The 15,343-nt window shown below is 38.5% G+C and overlaps 1 protein-coding gene across 3 annotated transcripts in view; it reads right to left on the bottom strand.

Annotated features, from left to right (window-relative positions):
• Positions 1-15,343, bottom strand: part of FMN1 (formin 1) — a 365,920-nt gene that overhangs the window by 223,466 nt on the left and 127,111 nt on the right. For all 3 annotated transcript variants that reach the window (XM_058541158.1, XM_058541159.1, XM_058541160.1), the window contains one exon: positions 7,168-7,229. In XM_058541158.1, coding sequence (XP_058397141.1) covers positions 7,168-7,229 — 62 coding nt within the window. The remainder of the gene's footprint in view (positions 1-7,167; positions 7,230-15,343) is intronic.

Here is a 15,343-nt window from a genome sequence, read left to right as displayed (position 1 = left end):
CTATCTTGGCCCACCTGAGCGACTCATGTTCAGAATTTGACTCAGTAGGGATGATTGAAGCTGACGGTGCATGAAAAAGGCATATAAAACCAGCATCAGCCTCCATGATACAAATGAATAATGCACGTAATTCTTCATTCTACAACCAGCTTCCCTCTATCAGCAAGCACAGCGTGACATAATATTTGAATTATGTGGGGCTAGACACAATCTTGAAGGTTGAGACAAAGGGCTCCCAGCATGCTAAGTCAACTAGGGAATTAACTGATTTGCGTTCTCCATCAAAACTCAACTCCAAATATATCTAAGTTTCTAGATAGCCATTGGCCTAGGAGGCATCTCAACACCAGTAAACCAGCAAATCAACTAAACCCATAATATTGTATTATAGATCCACAAGAAAACAATTAATATATTTCTCAACATTTAAAATTCTTTCTCCTTTTTGGCATCTCAGTAATGAATTACACCAGTATCAGCACTTAGGGGAATACCATCAGGGTTTAAGGAAATCACCATATTTCATATCTGTGAAAGTTTTGTTTATTGGTCTACAAATTACTCCCTTCCCCTTGCAGTATTCTCCAGAAATTAATAGATTTAAACGTATTGTGTTGATAACAAAGAACATAACAAATGGAAAAGGCTGAAGATTTATGAGTCCTTATAAATTTAGCTGTATCAGCTCAAGTGTAGTTTGCATTCAATCTTGTTTCAACAGCAGTATGTAAACTATTAGAAATGGACCAGTGGGGTGGGTTGGAGACAGAATAGTAAGGAAATCTACAAGTTTCTCTTAATGGAGGCCAACATACCATTTGGTTCTCTTGGGGACAAGGTACAATGTAAGTTAATCTCCTGTTTGGCATCCATCGCTGGATCATTTCACAGAGGGAGTTACCATATTAGAAATGTGACTGCATTGCACAATGATCAGGGGCCTGCCAGAGGCCATCGCTCAGTAAAGTTTCCCCTCAGTTAAAAGGCTATGCATGTGATGAATGGGGTAAATGAAAAAGGTTTCCATAAAGGAAATGTCACTGTTGGCTAGTTCTTTTTCTTCTATCCCACAACCCAAAGAACATTAAAAACAGATAAAACAATCTGTCATTTCCACGGCACGTACTTCCAAACTGCTTAAAGTGCTAGTCAAAAATAATATTCTTAAATTACCCAGAGATCCTCAAAAGCCAGATAAGGGGCATGAATTTTCTTTTCAACTTTCAAAATTGAGGAAGTAGAGAGCCAACAAAGTCCTACCCAACCCAGGCTCATGCTTCCCTTCCATCATCAAAAAGAACTGGGTCCCCTATAGAAGTTTCATTTGCCATTCCAAGAGCTACATCCCTTCACGAGTCAGGCATCTGAAGAAGCACTGGAAGGCTAGAGCGCTCCATCCAGAATATTACTGAAAACCTAAACACATTGTTCCACAGCAGCAAGCAGCACTGAGGAGAGACCTCCTGGTTAGAAAGGAGAACCTTGAGGAGGAACCATAGGGCAAAAAGTGTGGGTGTGCAAGTAACAGGGATTTAGAGATTCTCAGTTAAATAACCTTAAGGCTGACAGTACAATGTGGTGGATAAACATTTTTTTTTTTTTAAGTATGGTGGGGCCAACCATAAAATTCAAAGGTGCTATTAGAGATTATATGGCCTGGTCCCTCATTTTGGAAATTAGGCAACTGAACCCAAAGCATTGCCTGAAGTTTGTGTTGTTCTTCTTGCCAAACCTAAGACCTAACAATCCAGACCTTCTGATTCTCAATCTAATATTTCTTCCATTAAAGCTGCACTAATAGAAAGAGGATTGGCTTCAAAGTCAGACAGATTTAGGTGGATTCAAATTCAGGTCCCCCCACTTACTAGTCTAGGACTGCTGACAAGTCAATTTCTAAGAGCCTCATGTTCTATCATCTGTAAAATGGGGACCAATCTATTACTTCACTTATATTCCTACATTTACTCTTTATAATATTAATGCTAAATGCCTGGAACAGAGGTTGGCACACAGTAGGGATTTGATAAAAAGTTAAGTACTATTATTTTTTAACTATAGGTTGTTACGTAAGAAATATCTGTGCATCATTTGTGTGCCAAGCACTTTGGCAAGTACTTTAAAAGACAAAGACAAAAATCATTGCTTCCTCCAAGGTGCCTACAATCAGCAGATTAATAAGCAGAACCTTGGTGGCATAAGGGGACTGAAACCACTCAAAGAATTTAACTTGAACTCAGGAAGTGGATTATACATTGAGATGATAAGACTACATGTATCAACGTAACACAGTATTCCAAAAAATGGATTACTTGGGGGGAAAAAAAAGAATTATGTAGGAAACAAGCTATACAATTCTCTCTCTTATAGTTCTTCTCTATATGGTAAAGCTCTAACAGGAGAACCAGATATTTCTCAAACTTATTTGACCATGAAATCTTTTTATCAAGGAGCATTTCAGAGGCTCACTGTTCGGTGGAATGAGCTTCGGGAAAGCCTGGTTTAGACTACTCTGATATAGAGCACAGAAGCAGAAGAATGGCTGAAGGATTATGGAAAAATCACCCTCAAAGAATATGTCAAATGTCTCAAGGAAGTCCTCAACCAAAAAAGCCTAAGGACCACTCTAAATTCAAGTTGCCTAATTGTAAGGAGATTTGAGCAGGAAAAAAGGAATGAGAAATAAGACTTACTGAGCATGTGCTACATAACCAGTACCACCGAGTGTACATCATATTGAACAATCCTAGAAGGGAGGCATCATCATCAACATGGTTATTATTGTATAGATGCCGAAACTGAGAAGACTAAGTCCCCAGGAAGTAGATTCATTTCCCAATGTCACAGTGCAAGCAGTTGAACCAAATTCTGACTCAAAAACCTGAGTTCTTTCACATTCCCATCATGCATAAAATGATATCTTGCACAATTCTCTGGCTATAATAAGGCAAAAGATCAACTGTATGGTGAAACATTTTGTACAACAGCTGTGATTTTCAAACCTTGCTCCTAAGCAATCTCAAAAAAATAACTAGTTGTACCTGGGAGAGAATTCATTTTATCATATGCGTTAGAAGGGCAGGTCTGGGCCGGCCCGGTGGCTTAGTGGTTAAGTACGCGCGCTCCGCTGCTGGCGGCCTGGGTTCGGATCCCGGGCGTGCACCGACGCACCGCTTCTCCGGCCATACTGAGGTCGCGTCCCACATACAGCAACTAGAAGGATGTGCAACTATGACATACAACTATCTACTGGGGCTTTGGGGGAAAAAATAAATAAATAAATAAAATTATAAAAAAAAAAAAGAAGAAGGGCAGGTCTGAACTATGTTTCCACCCAACCGTCATGAACTTGTTGTGCAATGGCTACCATTGCAAAATTTCTCAAGTAACTGAGAACCCATAAAGGTGCTACCTTCTCAAAAATGAAGTCAGTAACACACAATTATCCAGAATGGAAAACTGAAGCAGATGATGAGTATCATGAAGTGATCACAAACTCTCAAGGCAGAGTTTAAATGAAGGACACACTTGGACAAAATTAAAGGATTTCGCTGTGGTTATATTATAAATGACATAAAACAGTGAAGTCATGGAAAATGTTTGACCTGCCACCACTCTCTTATCCAAGATTTGAATAGAAAAGTCAGCCAAGTGCTTTGACTTTGCATAGAAGGTATACAAATATAAGGCTCTAGCAATTGATTCATTCAAGTCATCAATAAATCTTTGCTTCTGAACTATAAAAGGAATATGTAAGTTGCTACACATTTGAAAAGCCCATCCCAGGACCAAGCCCTGTGACCTCTCTATAGTACAGCACTCCACAAATGTTGGCTGCAAAGCACACATGAGATTAAAAACTCCAGACTCCTCCACTTACAAGCTTTGGGACTCTGGGCTAAAGATGTCAACCTCCAATCAAATTATTTTAGGTGATAAGGATTCCATTTGGCGGGGGGAGAATTGAACTTTTAAGTGATTTCCCTACCAGTCTATAGTCAAAAACAGACTAGAAAACTGAATTTAGGTTCTGTTTATTGAATCACGCTGTTTCTTTAAACTCTATGAAAACATTCCAAAAAAACCAAATGGAATACACATCAATTTTTGCATATGGTGACAGAATGAATCACTTCTCCTGTATACTTGAAGCATGAAATCTTTCTTATTCTAGAAACACATATTGAAGGCGTAAAACACGTCTGACTTCTCTGTGACCTATAAGTGAAGAAAGAAAATCTAATGCGCAATAAAGGCTGCCAGTGGAAATCACGTATAAAGAGATGAGCGTCGAAATATCAGTTCTCTCACCAATTATCTTCCACTAGTCCTGTGACAATAGACGTGACTTTGTTACTTTGTGAAATAAAACAGGTAGAGATGACAGTCAGCGACTGCCCACAAGGAAAGCCAGGCTGGGTTACTGTCTCTTTTATGAACTGCATCTTTCTGACTGGTTAGTGTTGCTGCCAATTTAGTTATTTTCTCCCTCTTCCAGAGAACAGGGGTTAATTAAAGCATAAAAGAGCCAGGCAGGCAAACAGAGTGGGGACAGTGGCAAACAAGAGAACACGTGTCCCAGATAAAGTGTACACTTGCTAGTTGAAGTCATATAAGAAAAGAAGCCCACTGTTGCCAGATTTTCCAATTTTTTTTTAGAAGCAGTTAGAAATCCTTCCATATTTTAAAACATCTATTCCTAACTCAATCTTTAAAACACTGTGTTTGTGGGCCGGCCCCGTGGCTTAGCGGTTAAGTGCGCGCGCTCCGCTACTGGCGGCCGGGGTTTGGATCCCGGGCGCGCACCGACGCACCGCTTTTCTGGCCATGCTGAGGCCGCGTCCTACATACAGCAACTAGAAGGATATGCAACTATGACATACAACTATCTACTGGGGCTTTGGGGAAAAAAAAGGAGAAGGATTGGCAGTAGATATTAGCTCAGAGCTGGTCTTTCTCAGCAAAAAGAGGAAGATTAGCATGGATGTTAGCTCAGGGCTGATCTTCCTCACACACATAAAAAAAACACTGTGTTTGTCAACAAAATCGTTCTTTAGGTCAGGTCAGGAATGTGAGTTGCCAGTTTCCTATTGAGGGTTGTCAGCCTGTGACTGCTGGAATAGTTCCCAACTATGGTTAAGTGCATAGAATGGGTCCACTGTCCCCGCCCTGATGGGGGTGGGGTGCCATGGCCCCAGGGTTTCAGCAATTAGGAATAAATCACAAATATGTGACAAGAAAAAGAATTAAAATTTACTAATAGCAATAAAGGAGCAGACAATTCTTTCAGAGATACTTAAAAAAAACTTAAGGTCTAATTAGGAACATTTCTTAACTTTTAGTCTTGTCAATCATCCCATGGTCTAAACTTGACTTCAAATGGATATCATGATCCCAATATACTTTTCCCCCTTCCATTTATTCTCTTTCCCTCTTCCAACCTTTTCTTAGTTCGAGATGTAAGATCATAGGATTTTTGTGGAAATGACACGAAATAATGCACGCAATATGCCTAGAACAATGTCTGGCACAAAATAAGGACTCAAAAATTGTAAGTACCTGCTCCTACTGTGAATATTATTCAGCTGTCAAAGCCCTCACAGGGCTGGTCTACAACGTGGGGAAGCTGGTGTTAACTCACAATTGAAGTGTTACATAAAACTTCTGTTCACAGAATCACTTCTGTACCTACCCTCATTACCAATGTGTTTCTTAAATTAATCCCCATTTCAGTTCCTCTGAGATCGCTGAGAATCTTTTGCACACCAGAACAAAGGAAAAGAAAGAGAGGTCTCTGTGGAGCATTTTGCAACAAAGGAGGTAAGGGCCTCCACCTCTCTTTTTCCCCTGGGAGACAGAGGTATTTTTCCACTTTTTTGTTTCTTTGTGAAATGTATTCATTCGCTCTCCCACACTACTTAAACCAAGGTGGATGGGGTGGTTTGAATTCATACACAATACAACTTGTTTAATGATCTTTTTGCTACTTGAAATGGCTTCACGTATAATCCAATACCGTGTCTGTTATTTTAAAAAGCGCATTATCACTTACTGAAAAGAAAGATAATCGATCCACAAATTCATTAAGTTAGCAAGTAATCAGTTAGCACTAAATAAGCGACAAGTTTTACTTAAATTTCAATATTCTTCTTTCCTGAGGTATAAGGTCATCCAGCCATCAGTAAACTAGAGTCAGTGCCTGACTCAATATTTAGTTATTTGAAATTAAGACTCAAACTTCCTGTTACAGGCGCTACAAGCAAACACCAAACAGAAGGGAATGACAATCACATGTCTGGAGAAGGGAACGATCCCTCGGTCTTCCAGGGCTTCACAAAGGAGGATCAGTCAGCAATTTCCCAGCACTCCCTAGAGATAAGGAGTGGATGGCTCAGCACAGCTCCTCCCCTCACTAAGGCCACTTCCTTAAGTGCCTTAATCTGCATGACATCATCTTTCAGGAATGTGTTCAGGGACAGACATACAAATACATGAACGGGAATAAACCAAAATAATTTACACTGTGCATATGAAAAATAATTTTTCCTTTCTGTCTTTTTTTAATTGAAGCATAATTGACATACAATATATTAGTTTCAGGTGTACATCATAATGATTTGATATTTATATTTATTACAAAGTGATCACCACAATAAGTATAGTAACCATCTGTCACCATACAAGTTATTACAATATTATTGACTATATTCCTGTGCTGTATATAACATCCCTATGACTTATTTTATAACTAGAAGTTTGTACTTAATCTTCTTCACCCATTTCACCCACCTCCTCAACCGCCTCACCTCTGGGAACCACCAGTTTGTTTTCTATAGAAAAATAACTTTTTAAAGACTTCTTATAAACAGTGAAAGTCTAAATACTCTATCTTCTTTCCTGCTTTAAAATAGAATCATCATTTTCTCTAATCAAATCATTTTCCCAATCAAATGCATTTGCAGTATTCCTTAAAAAACAGGAATTGAATTATATTAAAAAATGGAGTTCAAGGCTTTCATCCCCAGGATAAACTCAGTGCCCCGTAGCAGGTGCAAGCTGCAGATGATATTGAGGTAAATATGTCAACAAAAGGGGACTATTTACTTCAGCACATGAGAAAACTAAGTATCAATCTCACATAATCAGTTCAGTAGAATCAAAGAGACATACCTGCAGGTTTTCAATTTCTTCTTTGTGCTCCCTCTTCAAGTGTAAAATAGCAGCTTGGTATTCTGTAAGATCACAAAAAAAGCCAATTACAAAGAAGCACAAAATTATGCAGAAAATTAAGCTGAGAACCTCCAAGATTCCAGAAGCCCTCCTATAAGTAAAATGAGTAAATAAAAGCCACAATTTGACACTAACCTGACAAGAGATGTTGAAAATTGGGGCAAGATATGACAAGTAGCTCAGGATAGAAGGGAGATTTCCTTCCATTTAGCAAATATTGAGTTATGACAAGCCCCAAATTGGGCAGATAGGATAGGGTTAAAAAAAAAAAAAGTATGATGGGTGTTCCAGATAAAGACTGGGTCAGGCGTTTGTCTTTAAGGAGGAGTTGGAAGCTAAGGCCCCATAGAGAACAAATACAGATGTATTAAGAGCAGACACACAGGAAATGAAAGAAAACTTTCTATGTGAGCTCAGAGAACTCTATTTTTAACTGTTTCAAAAAAAAAATCTCCATTTGAATGCAAGGATCCAGGGCTGATTTTAATCTTTAGATCACTTCAGAGAGTCAAGACCATTTGTCATTTGGATGAGAGAATCTAGGGTGAGCTGAGGTTGAAAGGAGGACAAAAATAAATTTCTGGTCCAATTTTAGTCTGAGTCTAATAATGTTTATTCCAATAATAAGTCCCAAGTGTACACAGGAACTCCAGCCAACCAGTAAAACTACCATCCTGATGGCTAAGCATAAAGCAGCCAGGACAACTTTATTTCCAGCAGGACAGCTAAGTATGTGGGGTCACAGAACTAGACAGGCTGCAGAAAACCACAAAGCAAAATGCTATGAGTAAACATTTTTGTGGGATAAGTCGGTTTTTCACAAATGTGTTTGAGGTTGTGAGCATGAGTAAGAAAGAAGTCAGTTAGATGTCATTTAAAAATGTACAAGAAAACAAGCTATTTCTTCAAGTGGATTTCAGAAATCAGGCATGAAAGTTTAGATGTCTATTCAAAAGTGGATGAGGGGAATCTTTGGTAAAGCCATAACAGGAGAGGAGTCTTGCTGTTGATTATTATGTCACACCACTGCTCTTATGGAGAATGTGTCATGTGTTCCACTGAGCTGGGAATCCATCAGCAAGTTCTGTGGGTTCTACACCCAAACCAGCCCTTGAATGAGACCACTTCTCACCATCCCCACAACCACCACAATGGTCCCTCTTTTCCCTGGACCACTGCAGTAACCTAAAAATGTCACTTGCTTTCATTCTCACCACCACCGTAACGCATTCTCCTCACAGCCCCTGCATGATCTATTAAAGGCATGAACCAGATCACATCTCATCGTTGGTTTTCCACTGCATTTAGAATGAAATCAAAACTCCCTCCTGCAGCCCATCAGCCCTTCATGACCTGGCTCCTACACACCTCTCCCTGCCTTCCCCTCGCTCAGTACAGTCCAGGCACACTGGCTTTCTTTCTATTCCTTGAACTTGTCAAGTTCTTTTCCACCTCAAAATATTTACTAATATTCAGGACAATAATGGACTGTATTTATTGAGCACTGACTATATATCAGGCATTATCTAAGTACTTCATCTGTATTAACTCATTTTGTCCCTATAATAACCCTATGATGTAAGTACATTATCCCCATTAAGGATGAAGAAACTAATGCATAGAGAAGTTAAGTAGCTTGTCCAAGGAAGCTGAATAAGTTGCAGAGCTAGAAAACATACATAATTCAATGGGTATTTATAAATAAATTGTAGTATATTCATAGAATGGAATACTACTCAGCAATAATAAGGAATGAACTATTGATACATATGTCAACATAGATGAATCTCAAAGGTATTATGCAGAGTGAAGGAAGACAGTCTCAGAAGGCTAACTATTGTTTAATTCCATGTATATGACATTCTGGGAAAGACAAAACCATAGAGATGAAGAACAGATCAGAGCAGCAGTGGCCAAAGGTTCGAGATGGGGAGAAGGTTTGACTACAAAGGGGCAGCGCACACAGGAATTTTGGGGGTGATGTAACTATTCTCTATCCTGATTATGGTAGTGGTTCCATAAATCTATACATGGGTTAAAACTCATAGAACCATAGAACAAAACTCATAGAGCCAAAAAGAAAAGCATTAATTTTTTTAAATCTACATCAAACATTTTACTTTTAAATGTTTTCCCTAGGAGACTCAGCATAACACAAGAACACCTGTTACTACCACTTCTATTCATTATTTTCCTAATAGTGTCCGAAAGGGTACTACCTGATATAGCAGGATAAGAAAAAAAGAAAAGAAATATGTGCACAAACACATATTTATATATATAAAATAAACGGAAAATAAAGTTATTATTCACTATGATTGTGTATTTAGAAAAATCCAAAAGATTCTGCAGGTAAAATATTAGAATATGTGAGTTTAGTACAGTTGTTGGATATAAAATCAGTATACAAAAATCCTGATACTAGCAACAGTTTAAAAAAGAAAACAACATTTACAGTACCACTAAAAACACAAAGTACTTAGAAAAGACCTTAACAAAAATATGTAAGACGTCATATAAGAACATAGAAACATTATATTGAAATATATTACCAGGAAAGATACAGATAAAGTGAGCAAGACATATTTTTAATAAGACTCAATATTGTAAACATGTTAATTTTCCCAAATTGATGTATAGATTCAATGCAATCCCATTCAATATTTCTAAGTTTTGTTTGAACTTAAGGAGCTCATTCTAAAATGTATACTGAAGCATGAAAGTGCAAAAAGCCAATAAAAGCCAAGAAACTCTTGAAAATATAAAGGTAAGACAACTTGCCTTACCAGCGAACAAGAATTATTTTTAATTATTACAACATAATTAAGACAGTGTGGTACTGAAAGGAATAAGAGACTAATACAATAGACTGGAGAGCCTAGAAATACACTATAAAATTTATAGTCACTTAATATGACAGAAGTAGCATGAAAGATCTTTGTTTACACTAGGAATGGTCTTTTCAAAACTATTAGTTGGGAAAAGTGGGTATTCATATGGAAAAACATGCAACTGGATCCCAACTTTATAACCACATACGAATCTATTCTAAGTCAATTAAGAGCTAAACTGTAAAAAGCAAAACTATAAATATTTTATAAGATGACATGGCATAGTATTTTTATCACTTCAGGACAGGAAAGGACTTAAGATTTAAAAAGCACAATATGTAAAGGAAAAAAAACTGATAAATTTGACTACATTAAAATTAAGAATGTCTTTTCATCAAAACACACCATAAAGAGAGGGGAAAGACAAACCAGAGTGAGAGAATATACTTGAAACAAATAATCAAAGATCTAGTATAAATACGTATATGCATAACTTCTACAAAACTATAGAAAATGAAAAACAGGCAAAAAATTTCAACAGGCACCCCAAAAAGAGGGCATACAAATAACAAATATATTAAAAGTTGCTCATTCTCATTAATAATCAGGAATATTTAAAGTCCGACAAAACTGAGTGTTAGTGACAATGTGGAACAATGGAAACTCACACTCTTGTGGCAGGAGTGCAAATTGGTACAATCACTATTGAAAATGTTTGGCTTTTTCCAATAAAGTTGAAGATACTCATACCTCCCTACCCAACAATCCTAATCCTAGGTACACGGAGGTGAAAAAACTATAAAAAAAAGCAGATAATATTAACAAGATCCAGGATAATGGTGGCAACCAGGAGAAGGGGAATTGAGTTGCGTTATGACTGAGCAGGTGGTGTCCCACAGGTGTTCCATGAAAAATTATTCTTTAACCTCTATGTGTTTTATGCCATGTTTTATGTATATCTAACATTAAAACATAATGAAAAAAAGATTGCTCCGGTTATATTAGTTTTCTCATATATCAAATAAAGATTATACAGGCACAGGAGAGTCTCTAGATGCTTAAATGAGAAGAATTTAGTAAGTGTGAGTCTTGTATAATTGTTGAGTCCTAACCCATGTGATGATCAGCATCTAAACCTTAATCAGTTCCAAGCCTCTACAAAGCAGGCAAAGGTAGATCAGCTAAACCAGCCTTGCAAACTGAGGTCCTTTGGGAATAACATCTATGTTCTAAATAAAAATTGTACAGAATATATTTTGAAATGATTCATTTTGTGTAAATTGTACCTGTAAGGGTGTGACAGATAGTTATGACTAACTAACAGGTTGACAAAATAGACCACAGCAAAGCTAACACCCAGTAAATCTTGATTCATCTCCTCCTCAGACAAATATTTTTGCCAACAGTCCCAGGGTGACAGGTGGCAAGAAAACACTCCCATTCCTGAGAAGGATGACAAACTAGAATCTCTGGGCAGCATGTAGAAGGCGGAAATGAAGGTCCTCACTAGTGGAACGCTCACTTTGAGGGTTCACAAGAGAATGGTAAGAGAATATAAAGGTTACAGAATAACGAGTCAAAGTTAGGTTGGTGGTTTTCAAATGTGTCTTGTTAGTGGCAGTCCCCTCCCCTCACATTTGTGTCTGCAAATGCCTTGCCATAGACCAAGGCAAATCCTCTCGGTCTCTCGGGGGTGTAAGGATGGTGAGGCAGAGGTCTCAATTCAAGACTAAGGACGTTTTTGTTTGTTAAAAAGAGAACTTGACCCTGGTATTCAGCAGCTCTGGGACTCTATAAATGTGTGAAAAGGAGGAATAGAGATTTTGAATATCAGGGTTTGAAAATGGCAGATCTCTTTGAAGCTACATTATTAGCCCAGTGGAAATTAACAAATGAATTCAAATAATCTAACTCACAAAAAAGAAGCCTGAAGAAATGTCTTTTAAGAAAATAATATATCATTTGGAAAGATAGAAAAAGGAAAAAGGATCTTGACTGGCAGGATTCAACATTTTGGAGAAAAATATGTAAGAAGTTCCCTCCATAAAAATACAGCTCTTTCTAGTCAAGTACTTCGTCTAATTGGTAGGGACCCCTTTTGTTACACAAACCTTCCTTTTTGATCAACTCACAACAGCAAAACATCCTTTCTGCCAGGTATCATTACTAGATTGTGTCTTCCAGTTCACCAAGAGCAGAATTAAAGATGATCTCACTAACCTGAGGGGCATGTAGTAACCATTGCTGTAGTTTATCACTGACTGACGGAATTTCTTTTAATTACATCCTGGTATAGCTAACATTATCAAGTGCTATTCCTCAGTAACTGTTCTAAGCACTCTACACAGATTAACTCATGCCATCCTCACATCACCCTTATAAGACAGATCCTATCATATCAACGCCCAGTTTACAGATGAGGAAACTGAGGTGCACAGGTTGAACAACTTTTCCCAAAACCACATGCTAGTAAGTACCAACGATGTCATTCAAGACCAAGAACCTGTGCTTTTTACTCCACAGAGTTTTTGTTAGTTATTGCTGTTCTTATGGTTGGGTAAGCATCAGGTACAATGAAAACTCAAAAATTTCTAAAAACTTGAAGATTATTGGCTTTATCCAACTACTAGAATCACTTGTGAAGCTGGGAAATCTTTTCCATAACTCTTCAGAAGGGGCATGGGGTATCTTTAATCACAGGGAGGTTGGATGAGCCTGGGGTCCACATGCACAGTGTGAGTTATAATGGCTGGTCCCACCAAGTTCCATGATTGTGATTCATCCATCTTCTCTATGGGGACTTTCAGGCCTGTAGTCGCCAGTTTGTGGTTAAATCTGGTTTTCATTTATACTCTCTTACACATATATCCAAGCTCCTCTCTACCACACACACATAACGTTGGTGGAACTGGATTACGCACACAGCCAGGAAATTAGAAAATTTCTGATTTCCCAAGTGAATGAGAACCACAGCTCTATTCCTGCCCATGGACTCTAATTTGTACTGTCTGTGCCTCTCATTGGCCTTACACAATGCCTCACATTAAGAAACATGTTCAAGCACATACTTTCAGTCTTAAAGGGAAAGGACCCATCCTCTGAATTACATTTGGAGAATATTCAGTGTTTCCCAAGCTTTGCACACACACCAGTGAGGTCATTTTTTGGTAATAGACAGCTGGACTTCATTTTAACAGTTGAATATTTACTTTAATGTGCATTAGGAAAAAAAGTCAAACTAGCACATAAAACCCATGATTTAACAAATATTACTGTTACAAAATAGTGTTGGTAAGATATTTTTATAAGATAGAGTTCAGTCCCTGGACTAGCAGCATCAGCACCACCTGGAACCTCTTAGGAATGCTAATTCTTAGGCCTGCCCCAGACCTACTGATTAAGCAACTTGGAGGATGTTTTAACAAGCTTGCCAAGTGATGGTGCACACCAAAGTTTGAGAAACACTGCTTTAAGATAAGGTTAGTTTTATTTAAGCAAAAACAAAAACAAAAAATTGGTTTAAAGAATAAATGAAAAAAAAATAAAGGTAGTATAAACATATGCCCCAAATCAAGGGGCTGGCACATAAAAGATGACATCTGGGAAAACATGCTAATTACTGACAGAGTAATACAGATTTAAACAAACCCGTCCATGAACGAATGCAGAAACCTTCCCCAACCATCTCTAACAGTAATGAAAAGGGTGTTGGTCAGAGAAAGCAAAGTCACAGACAATTTGCTCTAATATCTTAGAATAAAATCAAATTTGAGCTCTCACACTTAATAAGCTTACAAAGGCAAAGTGTGCAGCCTGGCCTTGGAGCACAGTAGGTCTTCTGTGTTTGTTTCCTTGCCAGAGGTCTATAAACAATGCAGTCCAAGTAACTATACTGTTTGGAAAATGGTAGCTGTCTCGGTACTTGTCAGGAACAGTAGCAAAAGATTCAAAGTCAGTGAAGCCGGGAGAAAAAAGTTGGTGTAATCAAGTCAGCAGCTGCCAGCAGGTCCATCACCTGTAATGTCAGCACAACACATTTTATCAGTGGGCCTCCGCACATCACACATCCAGTAGGAGAAGTACAAGGAGTCTAACTCCATTCGTTGATGTTTGACTGCTGGCAGCTTTTGAGTTTCAACTCTCCCTCTTCCCCTGTACGCCATATCCGGGCAATCTGATTAGAGAGCCTTTTACACTGGCAGGAAATTCAAACCACAGAAGCCACTGCCCACAAGTGGGAATCCTCAGCCCAGCCTTACCCCCTGAACATCATAAAACCCCAAGCCAGTCTCCTACCCGTCCCCTCTCAAAGCATTTTCCAGCCACCTTGAAGGACTCTGCCCTGCTCTCCCCAAAGCCTCATTATCTTAGGAATAAACCTTTCCTTACCCTTATGCGTGTGTGTATGTGTATGTGTGTGTGTGTGTGTGTGTGTGTGTGTGTGTGTACACAGTCATCAATCTTGGCATCTGAATCAAATTTTGGGTAGAGGGTCCATCTTGCCTCTTCAAAAGCAACACAACTATGCAGAAGTTACGTGAATAATCAATGAATTTATCATTTTGTTCTATATACATATAGAAAAGAGATAACTAGTTTCCATATCAGAAAAATACAAGATTTGACAGCAGCTAGGAAAAATCCTATGAATTTAGGAATTATAATTTTATTTTATTATTTTTGGCTGAGGAAGATTTGCCCTGAGCTAACATCCATTGCTAATCTTCTTCTTTTTTTTTTTTTTTTTAAGTGAGCCGCCGCTACAGCATGGCCACTAACAGTCAAGTGGTGTAGGTCAATGCCCGAGATCCAAACCCAGGCCGCTGAAGCAGAGCGCACCGAACTTAATCACTAGGCCACTACGGCTGGCCCAGGAATTACAAGTTTTAATATCTCCCCTTGTTCAAGAACATTTAGGATTTTCTCAGGGAGAAATATAAAAATGCCAATATTAAAAGATGGGGGAGGGGCTGGCCTGGTGGCGTAGCAGTTAAGTTCACATGCTCCGCTTTGGCGGCCTGGGGTTTGCAGGTTCAGATCCCGGGCATAGATCGACGCACCGCTTATTAAGCCATGCTGTGGGGGAATCCCATATAAAGTAGAGGAAGATGGGCATAGATGTTAGCCCAGGGCCAATCTTCCTCAGCAAAAAGAGGAGGATTGGCAACGGATGGTAGCTCAGTGCTGATCTTCCTCACAAAAGAAAAAAAAGATGGGAGAAAATCCCAACTCTCCAAGCCCACCAGTTTCTCCTTGTGCTTGGTAGCTCTGTTATTCATGTGTTC

This window comes from Diceros bicornis, chromosome 5 (assembly GCF_020826845.1).
Source record: "Diceros bicornis minor isolate mBicDic1 chromosome 5, mDicBic1.mat.cur, whole genome shotgun sequence".
Lineage (NCBI taxonomy): Eukaryota > Metazoa > Chordata > Mammalia > Perissodactyla > Rhinocerotidae > Diceros > Diceros bicornis.
The sequence above is the reverse complement of the archived record's forward strand: the minus strand, read 5'-3'. Positions and strand labels throughout refer to the sequence as shown.